The following is a 20,133-nucleotide window of genomic DNA, read 5'->3' on the forward strand; positions in this document are numbered from 1 at the left end:
CTTAATAGGAAAAAAAATGAATATAAATTAAAGCTAATCAAGCTTCAATCATTGGAAACTGTATCGTAATCTACTGAAATTGCTACAACCATAAAGCAAGATGTACCAACGTGCATGTGACGCAAGGGCGTAATGAAAATGATTTGCGACTGTCGAGACGACGACTAAACCATGTGCCTGGTAAATAAGACATTATAGAAGAGGACAAATCTAATCCCTCTAACTTATCCTAGAAGAATGTAGTATATAAAACTCTTTATTATTCAATTTTATTGATCATATTGGTCACAATATCATCATTGATCGAAACTAAAACTAGAATAACAATGAATCTACAGGTAATATTTATTTGATACAGTTTTATAGTTGTTTATTGCGCACATTGTATATCTAAATATTATATTAATATATATGTTCTATCAAAATTACATGTCCATATTACGTTCTGTTTGTTTGTTCCATTTAGTACAAAAGAAAAGGGGAAAATACTTGATTACTATTCCTAACAAAACCTTTCACTATGTTGTAATCTTCACCACAGAGTTCCACAGTTGGATGCAAACCAATTGGGGCGGGGGCATTTTTGAGTGCAGGTTAGATTGAACGGGAAAACCAGTTACGCACGTGAAGCGTACCTCTAATCACTGTACGTAAGAAAATTTAAAGTAAAGTCGGAAATGGTTGGTCCGGGTTTGGATTCCGAAATAGCGGGGTTTCCAAAGCAACACCAATCGAAAAAGTACCAAATTTTTCCGCAGCACCATCAGCGCCTACTAGAGCCAAATGTGTTTCGCTAATCGTCGATAGAGAGCACTGCTTTGAAGCTTTCATGCCCAGTGCAAGTCATGATACGGCAACTTGCATCCGATATAAACTGAATATATTCAATGGAATGCATCATTTTCTTCATACGTTATACATACAAATATCCCAACTATTCGGGGATAAAAAACATATAAAATACAACATACATAAATGTAAACCTACCGATGTAAGCAGAGATTTTTATTTCTGACAATTGATTTTAATACTTTAACTTGATCCTTTCCTACCTTGCAGAATTGAATTACAAAATTATTTTTCTCACCGCACTATCTACTAATGGGGACGCCTTTCTACTCTTCTAATTTTCAGTTTCAATAGTTTTCCCTAGTAAAACAAAAAGCATTGCATTGTAAACAAACTTTCGCATCCACTCTCGTTCAATCATCGTTTCAGATCTCTGGGGATAAAAAGAGACTAATTATGTTACCTCGCTGGTTTCGTGTATGTTGCTTGCGTATTTTGCGTATAGAGATTCTCTGTGTAACAACAAAAACATCCTGCTATATAAATCATTCTTTTTTTTCTCGGGCTGTGGACTTTTTTTCACTTTCTTTCTCTCTTATTCAAACCAGCAGAATTAAGACTGAATCGAAGAAAAGGAAATTAACAAAACAAAAACCAAAAAAAAAAAATTGTATTGAAGGACACCTCTAGCGGGAGAACGCTTCCTGGCATTCAAAGGCGGCATCGCACTCGTTCGGCACTCTATCACTTCTTGAGCGGGTCGAACGTATCCAGCAGGTCGTCCGAGCTAAATAAGCCGTTTTTCGATGTGGTCTGCAAAAGGTGAGGGAAAACATCACAAATTAGTTGGTTGAACGTTGGCAAACTTATTTAAATCAACATAAAGGTGGTTGAAGTATAATGAAGGAGCTAACTGATCCTTGATCCGTCGGTTACTTGTCTCGGAAAAAATAGTTTATTAGACAACGCAGACACGCACAAAACATTGACACAGGAAGACAAAACAAACTGAACGAACGAAACATGAATGAACTGCAACACGAAACACATTGATTATCGACAATTTAGAACAGTAACCCCGTCCAAACCAGTTGCCGACGCTACTACCTTCTGGTGAAACTGTGCCTGTGGACCGGTGCTGAGTAGAGGTGCTGCTGCGCTATTGAAACTACCAAATTCTTTCGAGACCATCGCCGACGACCGTTTCCCACTATTGAACTGCAAACCGCCGTTGGGATCGTTTCGCCGGGGACGGTTGCTGGTGTTGCTTAAATCTCTCTTAAACTCATTGAAAGCCGATAAAGCAAAATCTTGAAAGAGTGCATCCGAATTAGTCAGTTCCGGTGCCGGGTTTGGCTGCGGCTGCGTGCTAGTACTGATGTTGTGAACGGTGCCAGATGAAAACGAGTTCGAAATACTACCGGAAAGAGGTTCTTCGTCCGAAGCATTCTGGAATACGTCGTACGGGGCGGCGTTATGTCTGACGCTGGCCAGCGGGTTGGTACGTAGGATGTTCTTAGTTGGTGCCACCAGCGTTGCGAATGGATTGGAATGCTGGGTACTGGCGACGGGTGGAGGCGAGATCAAACCGTGGGAGGTGTTGTGTGTATTGTAGGCGTTGTTTAGCGCAAGCACGCTGTCCATTTTGTTGGCGAAACCTTTGACTTCTTCGGTGAACGAGCTGCTAGGATGAGCTGAGAGATTCGCGTTCGATGTGAATGAGGCATCTCCGGTGGAACTATCGAACGAAGTTTCCTGTTGTATGAGGATTTTAAGTGGATGTTGATTAACCAACGCTTTTCAAACATATAACTGCAGCATAATATTCAACCTAACTGTTTCTTTAAATTTCACGTTAAAGATTGAGGTTTCTTGTTACCCGGAATATAAATAAAGTTTGTAGAGAAAAAGTCAGATGGTAGGAAGAGAGTTAAAACAAAACTATTCTCCATAAAACGATATAAGTTATACAGCGTCGCAGTATGCCATGAAATCAATTGTCAGTAAAAAATTAGAATACCTAAATATGTGTGCCATGTATCAATAACAAAAGTGTTTCGGTGTATCAATAACAAAAGTATAAGCAAAAGTTCATTGACATGAAAGGTGTTGCATTAGTACTGAATTATAAATCAGAAGTAAGACAAATATGATAGTAATTTTCGCTGAAACGGGGCCACTGCTGACACGAGGTTTTCAAATATTGGAACTTTTGCGCTTAATTGGTTGAAAATGGTTAAAAAATAAGAATTACACTTTTGATACCTCGAAATAGTGGACCCCTCGTTCGCCAATGGGCCTAACAGTTTAAAAAAAAGTTGAATTTGAGCAAACCGTGAGATCCATATCATGTGATATTTCATGAATTTGCCATAAAACAACTTACAAATGGCCCGGTTCTGTAAAGAAGAAGAACAGGACTTTCAAATGGAGTAAAAAAAAATTTCGGCGGTCATCTTGGATTTGGTCGCCATATTGAATTTTATCAAAAATTGGCCGTTTTCACCATGAGCCCCCAACCGATTTTCATTTTAAGACCACCGTTGGAAAGCCGATAAAAAATGCATTAAGAATCGTTCATAAAATCAGGTGTGCTGTGCAATGGCATTAAGGTCATTGCAAATCATTTTCAAAGTTTTTGTCACCCCTCACCCTCTTGGAAATTGGCTTGAAAAATCGAGGGGCAAAAAAATAATTTGTAGGATATGAGTTAAATTTTTCTTATAAAATTGTCTGTGGGCTCTACAACCTGAAAAATTTGAAAAATGAGTGTACGAGTTGAGTTAACACTTCTAGCATGAAATAGAAATGGAAATTCAAACAGCGGAATTTCCGAAAATCGGCCAAAAAAATTTTCATTCGCTTTTGTCTTTTTTTCGTAGATTTTTGCATGTAAAATAACAACGTATATATTAAAAGCAAGAATAGATTTGGTTTTCACGTTTAAACTTTTAATAAAAATACCTAAAATCCTTATTTTTTTTGCTCGATTAAAAAATTCTCTTTGTTTTTTTTCGCCCCCCCCCCCTCCTTCGGTGGCCCAACACCGGAGGGACAAAAACTTTTTAAAATATTTGTAATGGTCTAACTGAATAAAACAACCAGTTATTTGTAGCAAGGTTCACAATTTTCATCTTGGATTTGGCCGCCATGTTAGATTTTTTCAATAAATCGCCGTTTTCGTCGTTGCTTCATGGCAAATTTATGAAATATCACATGATATAGATCTCAAGGTTTGCTCAAAATTCAACTTTTTTTGAAAATGTTAGGCCCCTTGGCGAACGAGGGGTCCACTATTTCGAGGTATCAAAAGTGTAATTCTTATTTTTTAACCATTTTCAACCAATTAAGCGCAAAAGTTCGAATATTTGAAGACCTCGTGTCAGTAGTGGCCCCGTTTCAGCGAGAATTACTCATATACTCTCACATCGGCGTCGCACATTCTCTCACATTCGGTCTGAAATGCACTACTTATGTTCGGTAGTTTGATATAAATCAATCTTCCTGAAATCATATATTATTTAACGACAAGGTCGTCTAGCACATTTATGGGAATAGGTATTTAATATATCGACAGTGAAAAGATAATAAAATACAGGCTGTACTACCTAAGCTACCTAAGCTTAGTGCAGATATTTCAGGGGGTGATCACGTTTGATGAAAAAAATCCTACACATATGGCCAACTCTCAATCGTACTCATAGAATTACTAGAGGACCCGGCAAACTTCGTACTTCGTACAAATTGGACTGAATGTTTCAGATTGCAAACTTCAGATGAACTGAGAGAGCTGCTGATTTTTAGAAAAAAGACCTGAAAATTAAATAAAAAGAAAACTTATCCAACTTAATTCTAGTATGTATATTTTATGGCTCTTTCAAGCTCCCACCTAACGCCTCTATGCAGATCTAAGTCAAATGATGACGGTCGATGGCCTTACCCGGAAATGCTTCATGTACTTACTGAAGCGGCTAAGCTAGGAGGTGCGAACTAGAGTGCCTATTCTCCAAGAGAGGGGCGGCTCACACAGCGTCTGTCTCGAAACGGGCGGCTGTATATGAAATGCTGTATCCCGCATGCTATACCTAAGATCGCAGACCCATCAGCGGGATGTAGGTATCGCGACCCCGGTGAGGTAGTATACCGAAAACTCAATTACCACGAACAACGAAAAAAGAAATTCAGGACGGAACATTCGGTATAGGACACGGCAAGGGACAAGGAAACGATTAAGGGATAAAAATTGGAAATTTGGTACCTGGAATGTCCGAACTCTCCATGAACCGGCACGGTTTAGCTTGCTTGCTCGAGAGCTGCCTCAACTCGGAGTGGAGATCGCTGCTATTCAGGAAGTTCGGTGACCAAATTCCGGAGAAAGGGAGTTCCGTGCAGTAGCAGTCTGTCTACAGTCGTGCAGTCTACTACAGTGACGAGAGAGCAGAACTTGGAGTCGGATTCGTAGTGTTGTGAAAACAAAAGCAACGAGTTATCCGGTGGAGGCCCGTAGATGACCGTCTATGCGTGTTGAGGATTAAGGGCAAATTCTTCAACTACAGCCTAATCAACTTATACGCACCGACAAATGATAAATCCGATGACGCTAAGGACGAGTTTTACGACAGGCTTGAGAGGACCTACGGAGAGTGCTCGAAACACGACGTGAAAATCATCATCGGAGATAAAAATGCGCAGGTCGGGAGGGAGGAATTCTTCCGTCCACTCATTGGAAGACATAGCCTTCATCTGTCGACCAATGATAACGGTCTGAGGCTCATAAATTTTGCCGCGGTCAGAGGAATGGCCATCCGTAGCACCTACTTTCCACGTTTGAATAATCGGAAACACACCTGGAGGCATCCAAATGGAGACTCTAGCTCTCAGATCGATCATGTCTTGAATGACGGTCGTCACTTTTCGGATGTTATCGATGTACGGTCTTTTCGGGGACCAAATATCGACTCTGACCACTATCTCGTAGTGAGTAAGATTCGCGCAAGGCTGTCGAACAGTCGGCGAAAGCTCGCACTGAGAGGACGCTACGTTTCAACATCCAGCGGTTAACGGCAGACGGCGTGGCAGTGGAGTACGCCAGGAAGCTTGGCCAACGAATCGCAGAACAGCAGGTAGAAGGGGAGGAAAATCCATGGTGCCATCGAATCAGCTACGCGTGGAAGACAGCGTTACAGCTGGTTTGATGCCGAATGCCAGAGAATGACAGATGAAAAGAACCAGGCCAGGAGTCGCATGCTCACTGCGGCAGCGTGTCAAAATAGAGTACAGAGAGAGGTACAGAGAGACTAGAGCTGCGGAAAAAAGAATCCATCGTCTAAAGAAACGCGAGTACGAGGAGCACGTGCTCGCCGGTGCAGAGGAGCGATACGCCAGTAACGACACACGGAGTTTCTATAAAACGGTGAGATGCAGGAATTTTGCCATGCCTGTGATGTGCAATGATAGTGCTGGTAACCTGCTTACCGACAGAACGGCGGTAGCAGCCAGGTGGAAGGAGCACTTCCAGACACTGTTGAATGGAGAGGTAAATGCGGAGATCAGCAGGGACAGGATAGGAATTGTAAGCGATGGTCAAGCTGTGGAGCCACCAACACAGGGGGAGGTTAAAAAGGCAATCAGTGAGCTGAAAAACGGTAAGGCTGCTGGGAAGTACGTGATCCCGGCTGAACTTCTAAAAGCGAGTAGCGAGCGGCTGTACGAAGCAATCCACCGGATCATTGTCAGGATCTGGGAGGAAGAACAAATGCCGGAAGAGTGGTTGGATGTAAATGACTGGTGTGTAAAAACTATCGAGGAATTACATTGCTCAATTCTGCCTACAAGGTGCTTTCCCGTATCCTGTTCTGCAGCGGAGTCCTTCGTCGGCGAGTACCAAGCTGGTTTTCGTGAGGGTCGCTCCACGACGGATCAGATGTTTACCCTGGGTCAGTTGCTACGCAAGTTCCGGGAGTACCACTTGCAGACACACCATCTGTTTGTGGACTTTAAAGCGGCGAACGATTCAGTTAAACGCAATGAGCTGTGGCAGATAATGCTAGAACATGGTTTTCCGACGAAACTAGTTACGCTGATTCGTGCGATGCTGGACGGATCCAAATCATGCGTTAAAATAGCGGGTGAGACTTCAGCTGCTTTTGTGACGTTGGTGGACTGAAGCAAGGGGATGCACTCTCTAACCTGCTATTCAACATTGCCTTGGAAGGTGCATTACGTAGGGCAAACGTGGAAAGGAACGGAACTAACATCACGAAATCTCACATGCTTCTTGGTTTTGCGGATGACGTCGATATCATCGAAATCAACCGTAGAGCAGTGGAAGAGGCCTTCAGGCCTTTTAAAAGGGAAGCGGCGAGATCGGGGCTTACCATTAACACCACCAAAACGAAGTACATGTTTGCTGGTAGGGAACGTGGGAGCCTAAGTGGTGTTGGTGCCGAGGTGGAGTTAAATAGGGAATGATATGAAGTAGTGGAGGAATTAATATACCTTGGTACACTGATGACATGTGACAACGATGTAAGCCGCGAAATGAAACGACGAGTTTCAGCCGCGAATCGGGCTTTCTACGGATTACGTAGCCAGCTGAAGTCCCGTAGTTTGCAAATTCGCACAAAACTGGCACTCTACAGAACACTATTTCTCCCGGTGGCCCTTTACGGACACGAATCATGGAGGCTAAAGGAAGCTAATCGACGAGTGCTTGGGGTTTTTGAGCGTAAAATTCTGCGATCCTGCGGTATTGGAGGACCATAATTCGTACGGCGCAGGATCGGTAACGGAACGTTGCCACTAAAGTAAAATAAGTAAGTTGTCTTAAAGAATGACAAACGGTTCAAACAAACGCGTCTTAAAAACGAAACACGGTTCTTCAAACGTACCCAAAGGTGACACGAAGTTTGGTTCGTGAATTGCAATTTACCGAACTGTCAATCTGGCGAACAAACGAACCGCTCATTTGTATCGGTTTGCAACAGCAAATGAAAGGGTTCAGGGCTGCTCACACAAAAGTGCCGTTTGGCCCACCTCGAGCTTCTCTACGTTTTTTTACCGTATGAACCAGCTTCTCCCATGTGCCACTTGTATGAGCTCTAAAGGCCCAAACAGAATGCTGTGTCAACGTGTCCGTTAGTGTTATTCTGACAGTTTTCCCACGGGTCTACTGTCAGATTGGCGCTAACGGATGCGTTGACGCAGCATTCTGCTTGGCCCTTAAGTTGTGTGCGACGAAATAAGTTTTGGCTTCAACATTTGGCTCTCAACGATGATATAACGGAAGGATGCGGAGCGAAAGTTAACCTGGCAGTGTCCACCAGCGGTAGCAAGTTCCTCATCTTGAGGAGATCTGGCGCGCAATCGGAGAGCTGAAGACTACTAGAGCCACTAGAAAGGACCGACTCCGGGCAGATCTCTTCAAACATGGTAAGAAACCAATAGTAACGATCTTGTTACGTCGTCTACAGGGGGCCGTACTGTGGATCAGATTTTCACACTTCTATGAATCCTTCAGTGATGGAAGGAGTATAATATGCCCGTACATCACATTTTTATCGATTTCAAAGCCACATGCGATACGAACAGCTATGGCAGACAATCCGTGTGCACGAGTTCGCCGATAAACTGAAACCCCTGATTTAAGCTACCCCGGAACCGATGAAGTTCTACGTGTGTTTTTCTGATCCACTCTTGAGCCCCTACAAATCGCGCCGCAGGCAACGGCATGCGAATTGACTATCATGTATGTTATTTAACATCTTCATTGATGGTTGATTCAGCCAGAATTCAGAAACAGTAGCCAACTCCTAGGCTTGGTGGACGACCTCGACGTTATCACCAAACACTGCGTCAGCGGAGGCAATTTAATCCAGACTATAAGCGGACTCTAAGAAAGCTGGGTAATAAAATCGATGGGTGTAATTTAAAATGTAGAGGCTCTACAGAAAACAAGTGACTATTGACGGCGCTGAACTCGAAGGTTGGTGAGTTCATATGTTTGTGGGTCCTAGCGGATTATTGCCCACCGTCCGTGAGCGATTCTGGCCTCACGTCAAATACTTTACTAGGAAAATTACCTCTAAGTGTTAAGTTTATGCCAGACAAAGTCATCATCGGATTGGCAATTCATGAGAGATCTTCCAGTATATCGCCTGTACCAAACAATATATTTCTTTAAATAAGAATCGACTACGGTGGGTCATTTATGATGAAGCTCGAAGGAAGGGGTAGAAGGTGCTACAAACCATGTGACAGGTTGTTTGGCCACGAGGGGGATCTACAGCTAGCTAGTGTAAGATCGCACGACAGATAAATTCATAACTGTTCTTCAACGGTTCTCAGACAGACTCTTTTTTGTTAATGCTACCTATTTTGAAGGCGATAAGTATCAGTTGGCTGCTTCGTACCAAAAATTTCAACCCCCATCCTGGAGGAACTTGGGAGGCAGGGGTAAAGTCAATGAATCAACATTTGATACGGGTTGTCAGAGAAACGACACTAAACTTTAAGGAAACGTGGACATTTCTGAGTCAAATGGAGGCAATATCTAATTTACATATATTGAATCCATCGTCTGACATTTTACTAACGATCTTACTGTGCTCCTTCACTTCCTTATTTTTCGTTCTACGTTGGTTATTCTGGAGCCCTCACGAGACAGTTGGACGTCTCAACTGCTGGCAGCACAGTACCAACTTACGCAGCTATATCTCTGGCGCTGGTGCGCGATCCTTAGAATACTTCCAGGATTATAAAATTCGGATCTCAGCAATGGCGATAAGGAAGGATTATTCAAACACGCCCTGGGATGGATGATACACTTTGGGGGGCTTAAAAAATTTAGTTAATAACAGCAAACGATCAAGAATTTCTAAGCTACATTTTACTCTAATCAGGCTACATAAATGTTGCAAACAGCCAGAGTTGTAAGCCATGAATTCATCCCTGTGAAGATTGCACGTAACCGCACAATAATTGCACACTAGTAGTAAAAAGCTCACCGCAACTTACGAACATAGCCACCTGTCGGTTACTAGAAGAGTTACTGTCGCTCGCGCCGATACATACTCACTATTGGCGTCACTCAAATTGGTCATCTCGCTTTGCCCAATGGCTGAGTGATTTAAATCACTGGTGTGCGCTCGAGATTGTTCTTCAAACAATCGCGAATGATGTACAAGAAATAAATCGTACAGGTTGATAGAATTAATCTTTGTCGCGAAATATAATAGCATTTCGATTGCTATTATGCCGAAAATGCTATAAATAAGGGATCCGACCAACTCCATTGCTAATTGAGTGGAGATCTTCAAACTTAACTTTTCTTCCGTATCAAAGTTCGCGATTTTCAAAGGTGCATTTCAAGGTGGTTGACAAAGTCAAGGACTTTGCTAGCAAAATCCACCCGTGCTTAAGGTGAGAAGAAGCTAGAGTAGCGAGATTAGGCCTTATAACTAACTTTTAAAGTTTTAGACCGACTGCTAGGATAGGAGTTACCAAAAAAAGTGACTCGTGCCCGTAAAACTTACAACTAGCAGGTAAGCGGCGTGCTACGGTGAAAATAACTTATCAGGCATACGCATAACAAATGTACACGTTGAACAGGGTTCCCCATTCAACGTGGGGTGTTTATTCCGGCTAGGGCAGAAGACCAATCTGCTAAGCGACCCCATCGAACACGCTGTCATCAGTCATAGGATTGACTGCTCCACTCAGCGCACTCAGAACGTGCTACGGACCGGCGCCTGCCACTCACCCTAAGGTGGCAAACGCTATACGCTCTTCATTTACATCTGGATCAGCTTGACTGCCTGGATCAGCTGATTGATCGCTGCTGCCTGTGTTATCAGGACCGTTCGGCCTGTGCTGTCGAACTGTGTGGAAGAACCAAAACAAAAAACCGCAAGTGCTAGCAAATAAGACTGTTTGCCATTGTTAGCCTTAAGTTGAGTAGCTTTACCCTGTCCCGGGACCAGTAGGCTGATGCGTTCAATAAACAGCCGGTTAGTTTGAAAACCACCTGAAAGATATCGAACTTTTGTTTGTTTTTTTCGAATTAATGAATGGTGAGATCTTTTCTCATTTAGATTCGCGTATAGTCTCGATTCTTTTAGTTCGTTTGTTTTGGAGATTTTGTAGATATTAATTGATCAGTCTGTACGAAGAATTATTGGTTTAACCCCTGTTAGGAAAAGTCAGATGAACGGTGTGATTTAGCCACTTTTAACCCGCCCGTTTTACAGAGTCTCATAGCCGGACTTTCAAAAGCGTCAGCAGCCTCCTAAACCGGAGTGGCGCTTAAGCTGCTGTGCGTTGTGTGCAACACGAACGTTACATTTTGGCGCCCAACGTGGGGCCACGACTGAAAGTGTCTTAAGAGATAGATTCGATTGATAAAAGCAAAGTAAGGAGTTAGTAAATTTAGTTCGTTTTTTCGCTACGTTACATATCTGATTCTGAGCTTTAGTAGTACTGTTAGATTTAGTGAATAAGCAATTTCTATATTTGGTGATAGGTGAATTTTTTTTTTAATTTACATTTAAATTTATATTTGCATTTTTTGCGATTATTGATTGTTTTTCTTTTTTGGGTATTTGGTAAAAATTTATTTCGTTTATATTTATATATTTAAAGTTAAGCAAAAACAGTTTTTATTTTGGACATTAGTGCCAAATGGATTTATATCGTATAAACGCGAATGACCTCGCCGAAGAGGAAATTAATTACGAGTTAGCTATTCGAGGATATCCTATAGAGGGCACACTCGAAGCTCGTCGTAGAACTCTTCGCAACCTGCTGCGGAGTTCCGATGAAAATATTCAAGTTGTGTGGTCCCCTCAGAACCTGACTGACGATTTCAGTCATATTCCGATACAATTGCATTTAATTGAGCGAATGCTTGTCAACGGTCACAACCCGTATTGTTTTCCAAGATTAGTGCATTACTATCTCCGAGTGTCTCGTTATTATCCTGAAGAGCCTGTTTGGCAAGAAAAGAAGAAAGTGCTATTAGATGTTGTAAACCGAATGGTGAAACGGTATTATCAGGTGGAGTTTCCTGAACCTGCAATTCGTCCGGAGTCGATCACCGTTACTTCATCGAATGCTAACGTACCGTCTGCTATCCCGATTCAAAGCAGCCGACAGCAAATTGATATTCTTTTCGCATCGTCAACGTTGAATGCTCCCGGCCTAAATACGACGGGAAGAGAAGATCTCCTTACGCAGGAGGAAACCGTAGGAGGTGCAAGTGTAAACATGGAAGGTGTAGGTAGAGGTTTAATGAGTCCCCCGCTAATTTCTTTGTCTCCAGCGTTGAGCACCGGTATTGGAAAAAAATGGGAAAGTGTAATTGGACCAATTCCACGGCCAGCATCTCTAGGCGCAGTTCGTCGACCTACAGGTCCACCGCAACCGGGTGCACTTAGCCAGCCGCCGTCTGCTACAACATCGTTATTACTCCCGAACCAATATCCTCAACCAATTGCAAAAACGACAGGTCCTGTACCGGATGTTACACAGTTACCACTATTTCCTAATGAGATTGGACAAAATTTACCGCAGTCGAGGGGCGTTGACATTATGAATGTTCCGCCTAGACCGGAAATTTTCAGCATGCAAAACGAAGAGAGACGGCCGGTTGAAAGTAAAAATTCGCCAGTCCGTAACGAAACAAATGTGAACATGTTCAAAACGAGCATGTTGCCACCGAAGCCAGTGATTGCCTTTCAAGCACATGATCGTCCAGCGAGTCCGAGTAACCCGAGGGAGGAACCGATTGTACCTGCAAATTTCGGCCAACAGGATGAATACGTGCATGTATCAGAAATCGAATCGTACATTCGTTCCTATATGAATAAACTCTTCAATAAAGGTCTGCAACGTCCTGCGATGGATGAGAGAGCGATAAATCATCTAGCGGATAAAATTGCGAATGTACATTTAAATGATGAAGAAGTATTCGAAGTAATTCCACGACAGTCAACAATGTTGCAGCCCCGGCAGATGGAGGTCGAGCAACCGCTGCAGTTGTCCGGTCGAGTGTCTGATCGTCGTAGTCCAGTTGTAGCTGGTAATGAACGAAATAACGCCAGAGATACGTGCTTTGGAATTTCGCCACCACGAACTGGTCGAGAAAACATTCATTTTCAGGAAGGCCCAATGGTTAATACTGCTCGTAACCGAGGCTCGGGTTTTGAGCGATCCCCGTACCAAGGCTATCCAAGGCGATTGCCTCACCAACAGTGTGCGATTATAGAAAAATGGCCAAAATTCTCGGGCGATACGAATGCGGTTCCAGTTACTGATTTTCTTCGTCAGTTAGATATTTTGTGTGGCTCATATGCGATCAGTCATCAGGAGCTGCGAATGCATGCGCACTTGTTATTCAAAGACAGTGCGTATGTATGGTATACAACCTATGAGGAGAAATTCGACAGTTGGGAAACTCTCGAACACTTCCTAAAGATGCGATATGACAACCCAAATAGAGATCGAATCATTCGTGAAGAAATGAAGTATAGAAAGCAGCGTCCAAATGAACTCTTCAGCGCATTCTTGACCGACATGGAAATGCTGGCGCAACGGCTAATGAGAAAAATGACCGAAAGAGAAAAATTTGAAATCATCGTCGAAAATATGAAACTGTCATACCGGCGACGATTGGCATTAGAACAGATTAATTCAATTGAACATCTAGCCCAGTTATGTTTTCGTTTTGATGCACTGGAAACGAACTTATACGCCAGTCAATCAAGACCCAGCATTAATCAAATAAATTGCGACGAAGACGATGATGTACAATCCGACCAAGAGAACGAAGGATTAGTTTGCGCCGTGCAATCAAGAGGACCAAAATCATTCCCAACCCTTCGCGGAAAAAGTCAAGGACAACCGAAAGAGGAAAATCAAGAAAAGGATCCAGTTAAATGCTGGAATTGCCAACGGTCAGGTCATATGTGGAGAGAATGCGATCAGCATAAAACAATATTTTGCCACGTTTCCGGTCATCTTGATACGACAACATACAGATGTCCCAACCAGCACAACCTAAGAAAAGGAGAAGAGGAGAAGCAAAAAAACGACTAAAGGAGGAAAATATAGGGAATCCTTTTCCTCCCCGTCAATCTGCAGCGATTCCCACTACACCCTATTCCCCATTTCATAAAATACACCAGATTCGTACTTCAGCTCATCGATGCCCACATTTCACCGTAAAGATTTTAGGAGAAGAAATAGAAGCTCTCGCAGATACTGGTGCCAGTATCTCCGTGATTAGCTGCATAGACTTAATACGCAAATTAGGTCTTCAAATGCACCCGCTTCCGATGAAGATATCTACGGCAGATGGGACTGAATACCGATGTCTGGGATATGTTAATGTGCCGTATTCTTTCAAAACCGCCACACATATTGTGCCAACTGTTGTTGTACCCGAAGTAACCAAACGTTTAATCTTGGGAATTGATTTTCTCGATAAATTTGGGTTTCGGTTAATGTCGCCGACAAACGATATGCTTCCAGCCGGAATTTCGAAAAGTACGGAATCCATCAATCTGCTGGACCTATTTCGCGTGGAAACCTATTTCGGAGAACCGGGAAAAGATATATGTTTTCAATTACAGCCTTGTGACCTAACTCCTGTACTAAATACTATGGAATAAGAACTGGATAAGAGCTTGGAGATACCGACCCTAGAAATACTCGATAGCACGCTTCAGATAAAGTAATGACATTCAAAATAATATACGGTTATTCCTCAAACAGCTAACACGAAAGCAAAGTAGATTTACCAAACCGCGATCACAAGCCTAATGCTGTGATAATAAATAATAATTGTACGAATATTCCGTACCTACCCTAGTAGTGCGATTAAGGTTTACCAAATATTACCCAAAATAATTTTAGTCTGTCTTTTCGAAGTAAACGTGTCGGTACCAAAAAAATTGCAAATGTGAATTTTCAGTAGCGAGGATTTAAATGAATTTGCTCAGAAATTGCTGAAGTTAAATTAGATTTTAATCACGAACTTTAAAAAGAAAGTCAATTAGATTTCAATTATGGCTCAGAATTTTCTGAGGTGAAATTCGGTAAAATTGAATTGATCAGAAATTTCTGATATGAAGTACGATTGCTTAGATATTTAGAATAAGTAAGGAATATAAGATGCTCAGAATTGTCTGAGGTAAAATCGGAAATGAGAATCAATTGCTCAGATTTGTCTGAGGTAAAATTGGTTAGGAGTACAATTTGCTCAGATGTTTCTGAGGTTAAATAGGAAATATTTTTGCCCAGAGGTTTCTGAGGTGATTTTAGGATGTTAGTTAGGCAATTAGGTAGGAATTTTGACTCAGATATGTCTGAGGGAGTTGTTAATGCAATGAGGAAGTCAAGTAAAAAAAGTAAGTTAGAAGTTTTTTTTTAGCAATTTTGGGAGCTCAGAATGGATAGTGACGGTAAAAATTGTTAGTATGTTTTTGTTTAGTCTTCTTTGTTCTTTGTTTGTTTAGAGTAGTCATGTTTAGCGCTATAAAAATTTTGAAATTTTTATTAATTTCAAAATTTTTATTTAATAAGTGTTAGCGAGAATGTAAGCCATGAATTCATCCCTGTGAAGATTGCACGTAACCGCACAATAATTGCACACTAGTAGTAAAAAGCTCACCGCAACTTACGAACATAGCCACCTGTCGGTTACTAGAAGAGTTACTGTCGCTCGCGCCGATACATACTCACTATTGGCGTCACTCAAATTGGTCATCTCGCTTTGCCCAATGGCTGAGTGATTTAAATCACTGGTGTGCGCTCGAGATTGTTCTTCAAACAATCGCGAATGATGTACAAGAAATAAATCGTACAGGTTGATAGAATTAATCTTTGTCGCGAAATATAATAGCATTTCGATTGCTATTATGCCGAAAATGCTATAAATAAGGGATCCGACCAACTCCATTGCTAATTGAGTGGAGATCTTCAAACTTAACTTTTCTTCCGTATCAAAGTTCGCGATTTTCAAAGGTGCATTTCAAGGTGGTTGACAAAGTCAAGGACTTTGCTAGCAAAATCCACCCGTGCTTAAGGTGAGAAGAAGCTAGAGTAGCGAGATTAGGCCTTATAACTAACTTTTAAAGTTTTAGACCGACTGCTAGGATAGGAGTTACCAAAAAAAGTGACTCGTGCCCGTAAAACTTACAACTAGCAGGTAAGCGGCGTGCTACGGTGAAAATAACTTATCAGGCATACGCATAACAAATGTACACGTTGAACAGGGTTCCCCATTCAACGTGGGGTGTTTATTCCGGCTAGGGCAGAAGACCAATCTGCTAAGCGACCCCATCGAACACGCTGTCATCAGTCATAGGATTGACTGCTCCACTCAGCGCACTCAGAACGTGCTACGGACCGGCGCCTGCCACTCACCCTAAGGTGGCAAACGCTATACGCTCTTCATTTACATCTGGATCAGCTTGACTGCCTGGATCAGCTGATTGATCGCTGCTGCCTGTGTTATCAGGACCGTTCGGCTTGTGCTGTCGAACTGTGTGGAAGAACCAAAACAAAAAACCGCAAGTGCTAGCAAATAAGACTGTTTGCCATTGTTAGCCTTAAGTTGAGTAGCTTTACCCTGTCCCGGGACCAGTAGGCTGATGCGTTCAATAAACAGCCGGTTAGTTTGAAAACCACCTGAAAGATATCGAACTTTTGTTTGTTTTTTTCGAATTAATGAATGGTGAGATCTTTTCTCATTTAGATTCGCGTATAGTCTCGATTCTTTTAGTTCGTTTGTTTTGGAGATTTTGTAGATATTAATTGATCAGTCTGTACGAAGAATTATTGGTTTAACCCCTGTTAGGAAAAGTCAGATGAACGGTGTGATTTAGCCACTTTTAACCCGCCCGTTTCACAGAGTCTCATAGCCGGACTTTCAAAAGCGTCAGCAGCCTCCTAAACCGGAGTGGCGCTTAAGCTGCTGTGCGTTGTGTGCAACACGAACGTTACAGAGTTATGAGATGATTTCGAACGATTGATACATATAAACCATACAGAACAGCAAACTTTGTACGCGTTTTTCTCGAAATCAGAGTTTTGTCACTTGGTTCGGTCTGACTTAACACCGACCAATTGTAACTTAGGCATATTTTTACTGATGTTCATATGAATAACAACTTTGTAGGTCGTTTCGTATCGGAGTAAAGAGAATTCTCCTGTTATTTTCGAAACGCCGTTACATGCTCAATAAAATCTAACATCATCAAAAGTAGGTTACATAATTCATTTGTATAAAGCTTGTCTTCATTAAAATGTTTGTCAAAATAGATTTATACTAGAGGTTAGACCGTACGCTTAACGCATGTAAGTTTTTAGTGTAGATGAGAATGTGGTTACAAAGTCCTTAAATATCCCATAAACACCCCATGATATACTGTAATAAATGAAATTCTGATGACCCTTTTGTTACAAAAGCATACTCACATCGCACGCCTGGGGATTGAATGGTGCCGATCCAAATAAATCCTGATAGCCATTACCGTTGGCCATTCCACTGTTCTGGTGCGCTGAGGTTGTCCTTCGTGGGGCAGATTTTTGTGGTGGAGGAGCCACTGAAAAAAGGAAAACAATCCCCGTGTTAACAACTCCTTTTTGGCGTTCAAAGCCCAGCCTTGCTTACAAATTGGAGGAGGACTTGTAGGAGCACCAAATCCATTGCTAGTTCCAGTATTACCGTTGGTGAAACTATTGTGGCTATTATTACTGCTGAACAGCTGCTGACCGACACTCTGTTTCGGTGGTTCGAATCCAAACAAATCGTTGCTTATTTTGTTGCCACCGATCGATGGGCTATCGTTGTCCGGAGCCCTCGGGTCAAAATCACTATCCGAGTCCGAGTTAAGCAGCAAACCTTCCATTTTCGTACCGACCGAAGGCTTGAACGCTTCCAGTGTGCTGTTGATCTGCAAGTGGCAAGATTGTGTTTATAATATGCTCTATGGAAAAGATAGTTGTGTCACTGAAGTAATCACCTGATTTTGAATGTTCCGCGGTGGGACAATCGGCGCAAAATGCTTCGGCGACGTTTCGATCAGCAGCTGATCGTCGTTGTTTGGTAACGATACATCAATGCCTGAAAAAGGAAAAGGTGATATCTCAGTTAGCTGCGTTCAGCTAATAATGCGTAACCTAACGCCCAGAAATTACTGACCCAGATCGGGTGTCTTGCTACCGTTAACGGTGGTCACGTGATGATGACTGTCGATACCGTTCTCCAGCGCTGGCACTTCGCAAATATCCCGCAGCCCGAGCCTCAACAGCAGCTTGTCCAAGTCCGACTTTGGCACCAGCTCGGACAGGTCCTTCAGGCGCTGGCGGTACGCGTTGATCGTGTTCTCGAGCTGTTTGTTCTGGCTTTGCAGTTTCGTCGTCTCGACCGATTTGCCACTGTCGCTCACGTAGCGCCTGTGGGGACAATCGAAATGCAAAATTATGAAAAATCAATTTAACTCGCGATAGCAAATTCTCAATCGATGGTCACTTCAATCCACTTGGTAAAGTAAATAATTTAACTTCGCAATAAACCAGATTTAACTTTTCAAAACAGCTTTAAAACCATTAAAACCTTTTTGGCTTTTAGCAAGAACTGTGTTTATATTTTTCGCTTTGTACACAAAATTTGGTGGAGTGAAACAACGAACCGAAACACAAACACTAACCTGTAAGCCAGATCAAATGCCTGCCCGATCGTAAGCGTGATGTCGGACGCGAGTTTGTTCGAGATAAACACAAAGCACTCGTGCTGCCCGTCCTGATCGGTTGAGTGGGACGAGTGGGTGTCGTCACTGGCGGCACTCAGCGATGGCGTCGTCGCCGTTGACGCCCCGGTTTTGGCAATGAAGCTGAAGAATTTTTTCACCCCCTTTTCGTCGGCGCAGTAGGAAATTTTGTGCAGCGGGAACTGATGCAGGATCGTTTGGGTGCGTGGTTCCTAAGTGTCAGAAATGTCAGAAGATTAAAAATAAAGCAACACATTACATTACTATCAACATCACAAGCACCGCCCGTACCTGTATCGCCACACCGTCCACACTGACGGTAATTTCAACCTTCTTTGTTTTCACATTGCTTCCACCTTCTGCTTTTTTCATTTGCTGGGTAAACTGCAACCTCCGGATGGCCTCTTTCACCACTTCGATTCCTTTCGCTTGCTCAACGGGCGTGCTTCCGAGAAACTACACAATCAATTAAAACAAAATAAAAAACATGAAAAATCACTGAATTTAAGTCTCCATTCAGCTGCTAAGTAGATAAGAGCGGGAACTCACTTTGACTAGATAGGCAACATGACCGTTGACCAGAACATCGGGCGCGTGCAGCCAATTGCGGCCGTTCTTTGTGTTCTTAGCATCGTTTCCGTTCTGACTGTTGGAGTTCTGCTTGTTCCAGAACATCAGCGTTGACGCCATCGCCGCACCGTACTGCCCAACTGCAGTCCGTTTTGCTCCGGTCGGTTCAATTGCTTGGCCGGTACTGAAACCGCAACAATCCGAAGAATCTGTCTTGACGACACACGACACGTGCGCGGGGGGTTGTTGGAACGACGGCTGCTGCTTGCCAAACCACCGGCGGTGTGGCGGTACGACGACTGATGCAAACGGAGGACGAGTGCCGCCTTCCTGCGCTTGTGCTCGATCAACGCCACGTCTGGAAGTGGAATGAGAACGTGATAAGTCGAAACAATAGTTTTACTACGACGGACGGAGTCGGTATGTAGGTTTCAACTGGCACCAACCGGCAGCAGCAGATGCTGCGTTCTGGCGGCCGGTCAGCGCTGCCAGTTGGATTGATGATAACGTTTCTCTGGGTTTTATTTCTTTGTCATAAATATGTGGTGATAAATTTTTGCACGTTGTGGACAAACAACAGAAAATAAATTCATTTTTGAGGTTGACGCACTTAGTAATGATAAAATATCAAGCATACAGATATGTTATATTTTTATTTTTGGTCTATAATCATATTTCTATATCACGTAAAGGTCTCAAATCTTTTATTTGTTTGTAAATGTGCTCTGCCCTGGATAATTTGTACTTTTTGAATTGTAAAATGTAGTATAGAGAAGAAGTGGAGATGTCGAAAGCCTCGTCCGACACCGGTTGTCCTCAACCGCGCACCCGCCATCAATTTTTCAACACAAATAACCACAAATGAATCAATAGAAAGACATATCTCGGACCACCAGTGGTTATCAACTTATCAGGATTTGACCCATGGAACAAATTTCATCTTCCATCCCCCTGAGATTTATGCACCCAAGTCCGAAGACAGATCTACAAAGTAAACTAAGCG

The 20,133-nt window shown here is 42.6% G+C and overlaps 1 protein-coding gene across 12 annotated transcripts in view; it reads right to left on the minus strand.

The window, feature by feature from the left end:
- Positions 1-304: 304 nt before the first annotated feature.
- LOC128733985 (PTB domain-containing adapter protein ced-6) overlaps positions 305-20,133 on the minus strand; it is a 100,893-nt gene continuing 81,064 nt past the window's right edge. For 10 of the 12 annotated variants that reach the window (XM_053827933.1, XM_053827932.1, XM_053827926.1 and 7 more), the window contains 9 exons: positions 19,110-19,488; positions 18,852-19,016; positions 18,501-18,772; positions 17,993-18,246; positions 17,814-17,914; positions 17,462-17,744; positions 17,266-17,393; positions 1,897-2,544; positions 306-1,602 (listed from right to left, as the gene is read on the minus strand). In XM_053827933.1, coding sequence (XP_053683908.1) covers positions 1,534-1,602; positions 1,897-2,544; positions 17,266-17,393; positions 17,462-17,744; positions 17,814-17,914; positions 17,993-18,246; positions 18,501-18,772; positions 18,852-19,016; positions 19,110-19,250 — 2,061 coding nt within the window. In that variant the 5' untranslated portion in view covers positions 19,251-19,488 and the 3' untranslated portion in view covers positions 306-1,533. Of the gene's footprint in view, positions 1,603-1,896; positions 2,545-17,265; positions 17,394-17,461; positions 17,745-17,813; positions 17,915-17,992; positions 18,247-18,500; positions 18,773-18,851; positions 19,017-19,109; positions 19,489-20,133 lie in introns of all 12 variants that reach the window. The other 2 variants (XR_008411960.1, XM_053827935.1) reach the window with 2 other exon arrangements.

Source organism: Sabethes cyaneus, chromosome 2, assembly GCF_943734655.1.
Source record: "Sabethes cyaneus chromosome 2, idSabCyanKW18_F2, whole genome shotgun sequence".
Taxonomy (NCBI): Eukaryota; Metazoa; Arthropoda; class Insecta; order Diptera; family Culicidae; genus Sabethes; species Sabethes cyaneus.